The sequence below is a fragment of the Panicum virgatum genome, chromosome 7N (assembly GCF_016808335.1).
Source record: "Panicum virgatum strain AP13 chromosome 7N, P.virgatum_v5, whole genome shotgun sequence".
Classification (NCBI taxonomy): domain Eukaryota; kingdom Viridiplantae; phylum Streptophyta; class Magnoliopsida; order Poales; family Poaceae; genus Panicum; species Panicum virgatum.
The window spans coordinates 14,309,132-14,317,117 of NC_053151.1; the positions used below are offsets into that span (position 1 = coordinate 14,309,132).

Here is a 7,986-nt window from a genome sequence, read left to right on the forward strand (position 1 = left end):
GCTGCGAAATTGGCTCCCCAGCGGAGGTTGTCCACTCCAGTAGCCAGCTTCACCGGTGAGTTCCCGCCACTCCTCTTCTCTCTCTTATGTCCTAGGGTTCTTGTCTCATAGCCTAGGGTTCTTGATTTGGTACGGTCGTATGCTAGGCCTGCTTGTGCTTTGGTCTCTTGCGAACTTGCCTTGCCTTGCTTGCCAGCATCAGTTTTGCTAGCTTTGCATTGATGTCTGATCAGGACAGTCGTCTCCTGGCTCTATCTGGCTGCTATTCTTCATTCATCTGACTCCATGAATGCATACGTGGCAAGAGGCTCCAGCTGATGTATGGTAATAATTTTTTAACAAATACATATAATGTAGAAGAAGCTACAAGCTTGTTAATAATGGTACCACTGGAAGGAGTAGAAGAGTCGTGCGTGATGGTCTGATGTACACGTATAGTCGTACGTGATAGTCACCTTCTCACCGATAAGTTTCTCATCCCTCTTCTTCTTTATCTCATGTCCTAGACTCTGGTGACCTTGTAGTTTTGCCTTTTGAAAAGTGTTGTTGACACAACATTTGGCCAAACACACTCGAATGTACTAGAACGCCCAAGAAATCGTCAAAATGATCAACACCAGCGAAGTTCCTGGGCAAACTAGTCTGACCGGTTGAGCCGACCGGTTTGATCGGTGCAGGCAGGGCTTCGTGAAGACCTACAACATCGAGCTTGGGAAAGACCTATCAAAGCTCGAAGATCTAGGGTTGCTCCACTTAGAACGCTTTCAAACGCCGTCGACACGTAGGAAGAACAACAAATTAGGGTGTGGAAGGGGCTAGTGATTTGAGAGAATAAAAAGTAATGCAAGTTGTATTGAATCGATTGGGATTACCCTCAATCGGCCTTAGCCTTCATATATGTAGATCCGTTGCTAAAGTTTGAAGAATACCGAATCTATGAATAATATGATCCGTAATACACTCAATCACCTCTTTATGAGTCATATTCTTCAAAGGAACTGCTTCGGTCCATTTAGTGAAGTAATCCAAAGCAACTAACATGAAGCGATGTCGTTTCGAAGATGGAGGATTAATTTATCCTGGTGAGATAATTGGACTAGAGTAGGAGAATATTGGGTCGGGAGCCCCTGTTAGAGGAAACAATATAGATCAAGAGTAATTAGTACGTAGTTATTATATATTACTTTGAGGATGTCATATCATTATGTGTTAAGAACAAGCATCAAATTGCAATTACTAAAGAAAAGTAGCATGAAATTATGATATTTACATGCATATTTAATGCTACAGTGCAAACCATCTAAACCATTTAATTTATCATCTAAACCGTTTAAACGCTAAACAGAGGGTAACCGACTATCTAGCGTTTAGCGTCTAGGATAATGGATAATACTGCCCTATAAGGAGTAAACTAAATTTATTAACACAATATATCTCCATAAAGTTATTTATGCACACACAAAGTTGACTCTCATTAGAAAAGTGTTTGCAATTTAGGCCGATGATTAAAACCCAACGGTTTTTCTTATTTGTCAAATGTCTAGAGGGAGCACCTAAAGAAATAACTCCAATAATCATGCTAGTAAGGATGTGGGGGAGAAATTCCTAAGACAATATTTAAGCATATCTAGCATTGATTGGGACTTTTGAGTTCACTCTAAAGCAAAAGTGGAGAATGATTAATTTCAAAGAAAGGAAATGCGTGTTCATATAAAAGGAGTTGGCTAATCCAAAATATTACCACCACAATTATAAGATAAAGTGGAATATAAGTGTCATGAGAGTTCGTCGAATTGTGGTATTATTGTTTATACCACAATTTCGAGGGGGAGAGTGGAACATATCTCTTTCCATTAAAAGATAAGATTTTATTCCACTTTGACAGTTAAAAGTATACTGAATAAGAAGTACCGCTGAGTAAAATAGAAACTTTAGAAATAATATTCATTTCATATATTGTCATAAGCTTAAGGTTTATTAGTCTCCAATAATGATGCCTCTTCACTTAGCAGTCTTTTCTGATAGAGTCAAAACAGTGGGCTATCGTGGGTTCACATACAAAACGTGGCTTTAAAGGAAAATTATAAAAGGGCCTGAGCTCGTTAGCGGTTGGCCTTGCAATATTGTCGGCATCCACCTCGCCTGGCTTTGGTAGATTTGCCATGGCAGCAGATCCCTTCTTCTTGTTCCCCAGCGGAGTCGCCAAAAAGTGTGCTGACGTGAAAACGGGGCACGCCAAACACTTGAGCGCACGAAAGCGCAACACGCAGCCTCGGCCGCGCGCGGACCGGTCAAATCGGTCTAACGGACCGGTCAGACCGGTTTGTGCCGGGCAGATCGCCGGCGACCGTCGAACGCTCGCCCGGGAGGGACCCCATCAGGGCAAGCGCACTCTGGGTTGCCCTAGGGTCGGCAGGCCACCTAGGATGTCCTCAAACGTCGCGGAGACGAGGGAAGAACATCAATTAGGGTTTGGGGAGAGTTGGGTTGGAGATAAAAAAGTAGAGACAAAATAAAAGGTAAATTGTATTTGATCGATTGGATGATACTCAATCGGCCGAATCCCTTTATATTTATAGGGAGGGTAGGACTTTTCCTGCAAGGAAAGGTTTTACAACTCGTAATTGACTCAAACGAAGAGTCCTATCTAAATTACATAGGTAGACCGGTCTGACCGGTCCCCTAGACTGGTCAGACCGGGTCCGGAGAATTCCCTAACCTTGCTCTTCTTGCTAATTTTGGTCGTCAACATATGCCCCCCTGTTTTTTGGTGAAGCTTGCGAATTAAGGAACACTTAGCAACCAAAATTGGTTCTAAGGGCAATGTTCTTATAGAACACATCGGCCATGTCTTGCTTTCTTGCTCAAGTCGAAGTCGAAGCAACCTTCTTGGGCCTCCACACCATCTTGATCTTCGTCGTTGCTGCTGGCTTCTCTTCAACTTGTTGCTCCATTGATTGCTTGCGCATCCTCTGCAATTTCCTCTTTTGAGTCCGTGACAAGCCTGGAGGACACCACCTTGGTTGCATATATCTTGAGTCTTGCTTGTTGTCCTTCTCATTTGTCTTTGATCCAGCGGATACAATTTTCTTGACCAGATTATCACTATGAATAACCGGTCTTTGTGATGGCTCATGATTGTAGTATGAAGCAGGATATGGAATATAATATGGCTGCATGTTCATACTACTGTAATCCCAAGGTAAATAGTAGCAAGGATATGACCAGGACCATGGTATAGTCGGTCTAAAAGAAGGATACAACGTAGTGCTACTATTACCTTGAAATAAGGAAGAATTTGGCTCTTGGTGCTTCAATGAAGGTTTTATTTTTTCTGGCTGAGTTTTCTGCTTCGGAGTAGCACCTATCCTCTTGTATTTCTCCAGAAGCTCATCAAAGGTCGGCCTAGCTTTTTTTCTTTGCACCGCCATATTTTCCCGGTGCAGACCGGTCAGACCGGTCCGGTTGGAACCAGTGCACTTGCACTTGTCTTGCCCCCCGAGCGTCGATGCACCTCCAGGGGTTTTTTCCAGCAGCACTTTCTTGTCTTTCCTCTGGACATTCTTTACCAATGATTACGTTTTTCCCTTTGGTTGTATCGGCTTGATTCGGCCGGATCAACACTTTAGGATTTCACATCTCGATGGTATTAACAGAGAAAGTGCTAGGAAAAGGATTTTTGTCAATTTGCATTTCGTGCACAGTCAATTGGCCTTCATTAATGGCCGATTGAATATGTCGACGAAACATGTTGCAATCATTAGTTGCGTGCAAGAAAGAATTATGAAATTTACAATATGCATGCCGCTTCAACTCATCAAGCAGCGGTATAGTACATGCAAACTTGATGTATCTGTTCTTATGCAACTCATCAAATATCTTATCGCACTTGGATACATCAAAAATAAATTTTATATCTTCTTGCCGATTTTTGTGAATCGGCTTAAGAGAAGCGCAACTATATGATTTTGCTTTGCTCGGCCACACAAATTCAGCGGCAAACACCTCTCCATTCTTATCGTCCGATGAATCATTGTTTAGCACATGTATATTAGGACGATCAGATTTTGAGCGAGCATCTTTACTTCGGCTTTCTTGAGCCAAAGCTTTTTGCAGCACCTGATTAATGGTAAGAAACTCATATCCTTCTAATTTTTCTCTAATATGAGATCTCAAACCATTAAGAACCAATTTGGCAAGATCCTTTTTCAGAAATAATCAGAATAAAACATCAGTTTTTAGTATCTCTGAATCTTCTAACATAATCGGCAACAGACTCATCACTCTTTTGCCTAACTGATGTTAAGTGAGATAGTCTCAATTCATTATCACCACTATAAAAGTGTTCATGAAATTTATGCTCCAATTGAGACCATGTATGAATAGAATTTGGAGACAATGCCAAAAACCATGAGAAAGCAGTACCAAATAATGACAAAGGGAATAATCTGATTTTCAAATGGTCAACCATACCATGAACACACAATTGTGCATTAAACTGGCTAACATGCTCCCATGTGGTCCTATTATCCTCCCCAATAAATTTGACAAACTCTGGCACTTTAAAACCTTGAGGATATGGCAAAGAATCAAAGCTCTCAGGATAAGGTTTTTGACATGCCAAAGTTTTATCTTTAACTTCTACGCCGAATGTGTCTTTTGTCATGTTAGCCAGATCCCTTTTATAATCATCAAATAGACCTTTAAGGTAAGGATCAGCCATCCATGAAGGTTCACCATAATTCGGCGATTGTTGTGATATGCGGATCGACTGTACATATGATTGCTGCAAATAGACTGAACCTTGGGAAGGCATAGGATATGTGTTGTTTGTCAAGGTATTATGCGGAGGCACATACCCAAAACCAGCATTGGTTCGGCCATAGTTGGCCTGAACATGCGGAACAATAGCTAGAGGTTCGGGTACATGTTGATACATGACCATTGCACCCGAACCGGTCGGACCGGTTCCTGGAACCGGTCTGACCGGTGTCTGGCCATACTGCTGTGAGGTGCTTGGACCGGTCGGACCGGTTCCTAAGACCGGTCTGACCGGTGCCGGCTGGCCAAACTGCCCCGGAGTACCTTGTGTTGAATAACTCATCAGCATTCCAAATTGTGGATCCTTGGGTGGTATTGTTGCCGATGAATTAGAAACACCAACAAGATCAGAATTCATATTGCTACCATTCATGGTCGTAGACTGCTTGCCTAAAGTTTTCTCAACTAAACCTTGGCATATCGTAATAGTTTGCTTCTGACCAATAAGTAGCAAATTTTGCATCTGATCATAGGTAACAGGGGCTGATGGATCACTCACATTGGTTGTAGACTTGTCGTCTTCTTTTTCATCCGTGACCATCACCACCTCCTTGTCCTTGGAGACGGCGCCCTTTCGATCCTTGGAGAAGTGCGACAAGTACCATTGAGTCTTGTCTTCAAATTTCTTCCGGGCTCGCTCCATCTCCTCCTTCTCCTCTTGCAGGAGCTCTTCATAGCGCTGACGATCCTCAGCCGATAGCTCGTTAGCAGTCGGCCTTGCAATATTGTCGGCATCCACCTCGCCTGGCTTTGGTAGATTTGCCATGGCAGCAGATCCCTTCTTCTTGTTCCCTAGCGGAGTCGCCAAAAAATGTGCTGACACGAAAACGGGGCACGCCAAACACTTGAGCGCACGAAAGCGCAACACGCAGCCTCGGCCGCGTGCGGACCGGTCAGACTGGTCTAACGGACCGGTCAGACCGGTTTGTGCCGGGCAGATCGCCGGCGACCGTCGAACGCTCGCCCGGGAGGGACCCCGTCAGGGCAAGCGCACTCCGGGTTGCCCTAGGGTCGGCAGGCCACCTAGGACGTCTTCAAACATCGCGGAGACGAGGGAAGAACAGCAATTAGGGTTTGGAGAGAGTTGGGTTGGAGATACAAAAAGTAGAGACAAAATAAAAGGTAAATTGTATTTTGATTGATTGGATGATACTCAATCGGCCGAATCCCTTTATATTTATAGGGAGGGTAGGACTTTTCCCGCAAGGAAAGGTTTTACAACTCGTAATCGACTCAAACGAAGAGTCCTATCTAAATTACACAGGTAGACTGGTCTGACCAGTCCCCTAGACCGGTCAGACCGGTCCGGGTCCGGAGAATTCCCTAACCTTGCTCTTCTTGCCAATTTTGGTCGTCAACACTTTGTATGCTTTGAAACGAGTGGAACCACCTTCCTGAAGTAATGTGGGTCTGTACTATAGAAGCAAGCATTCTATCGTTGTAAACTCCTTAATCTGAATATTTATTTTCTGATTGTACAGTTAAATCTTTGTGTCTTCTTTTTCGTTGTTGGAAATAGAACCTTTGGATCTAGCTGCTACGAATGATAAGCAGAGTATTTGAGTAAGTACACATGAAATATAGTTTGCCGTGTTAATTTGTCTCCAATAACTGGCAGTGACAATCCTACGCATCTAGTTACTTGAATTTGGATACCCGTTCGTGGATGCTCATTGCTGATTGGAAAACACGTCCCTTTATTTTTCCTTGAGGGTTAGCAACAAGAAAGGGATCTTGCATCCGCTGTTTCGCGCAAGTTATGTAGCCACTGCTCTCAAAATCAAATTGTTCTGAAATATATCAAATTGTTCTGAAATATAGCACATGAAGGATTTTCACGAGGCGCCATCAAATCACACACTTGACACTTCTATCGACTGGATATCTGCTTATTTGGTAGCAGCTGCCACCTTGGATTAAGTGAAATGGGCGTTCCTTCTAGAAAGCTACATGCTGCTGGGTTTGGGATTACGAGGCAGGTACGTGTGATCCTTGTACACGAGCTCGTTCAACGCCGGATTACGAGGAAGGTACGTGTCCTGCAGCCGTGCACAGCATGGAGTCAGTATCAGTAGTTCAGCAAAAAAATCGATAAGAGTGGCTAAATTTGCTAAATTAGGATGTAGCTAGCTCAGCAACTGAAGAACGATTTACAGCTCAATTAGGAATGCCCACAAACTCAATAGTGCTATGAACATTTGCCAATTGAGTCTCGATTTAGCAGGTAAATCTGTCCATTAGGGTGTCCTCGATTCATTTTCCCTGTCACTGCAGGGAACTGAACTGAAGAATCAGACGCGGGAAATAAACTAAAACTAGTGGGTAGGCAGGCAGCAGCAGAGGTGCAGAGGAGAAGAGGGGATCACGCACGGTGATGTAGGAGCAGGTGGGGAGGACGCGCATGCCGCGGGCCCGCGCGTGGGCGAAGGCGGCGTCGCAGAAGCGTGCGGCGAGCCCCTGCCCGCGCTTGCTCCGCGGCACGTACGTGTGCACCATGTCCATCACCGCCGGCGACGGGACACGGTACTCGAGGAAGGGCTCGCCGTCGGGCGTCTGGAACCTCCCCGCGTCCTCGCTCCACACGATGCTCTCCGTCTCCGGCGGAGGGGCCTCCACCTCCCGCCCGCCCGTGCCACCCTCCTTCGTCGACATCGGATCGCCCGGTGACTCTAGTGCTCTTGTAGCCGGACTCTCCTCGTCGGTCGCCGCCACAGATGATTGGGGAACTTGAGGGGGAAGAAGCCGACAGCTTCTGGGCTTGGTCCAACCGAAGCTTCGATGGACCAGAAATCCAGAATTTGCTTAGGCCTGCGTGAAGAAACTGGGCTAGGGCCATACCCTCCGAATATTGCAATGAACTGGAAGAGGCTTAGTTAGAGTGAATTGGATTGGCCTTGTATGTTTTTTACTGCCTAAAATTTTTACCAATCTGAGTTTTTTTGAAGGGTGCTGGGAGGATTCTGCGAAGCATGTATATTAACAATATATATAGAAGAAGAAGAAGCTTTTTGTTTTTGTTTTCACAAAACAGCAACTAACAAATGTAGGATTGTAAGAGTAGAACAAGAAAAAAAAACCGTCAAATCTCTTTTAAAAAAAGGAGAAGGGGATGCCACTCTTTAGTCTTTATCGGGCCACCTATCGTCTTTTAACACAGATTACAGA

At 44.4% G+C, this 7,986-nt stretch overlaps 1 protein-coding gene across 1 annotated transcript; it reads right to left on the reverse strand.

The window, feature by feature from the left end:
- Nucleotides 1-6,620: 6,620 nt before the first annotated feature.
- On the reverse strand, nucleotides 6,621-7,633 carry LOC120683620 (acetyltransferase At1g77540-like). Its single transcript, XM_039965708.1, has one exon. It carries the CDS (start codon nucleotides 7,471-7,473, stop codon nucleotides 7,087-7,089), a length of 387 nt encoding a protein of 128 aa, XP_039821642.1. The 5' UTR covers nucleotides 7,474-7,633; the 3' UTR covers nucleotides 6,621-7,086.
- Nucleotides 7,634-7,986: the final 353 nt, after the last annotated feature.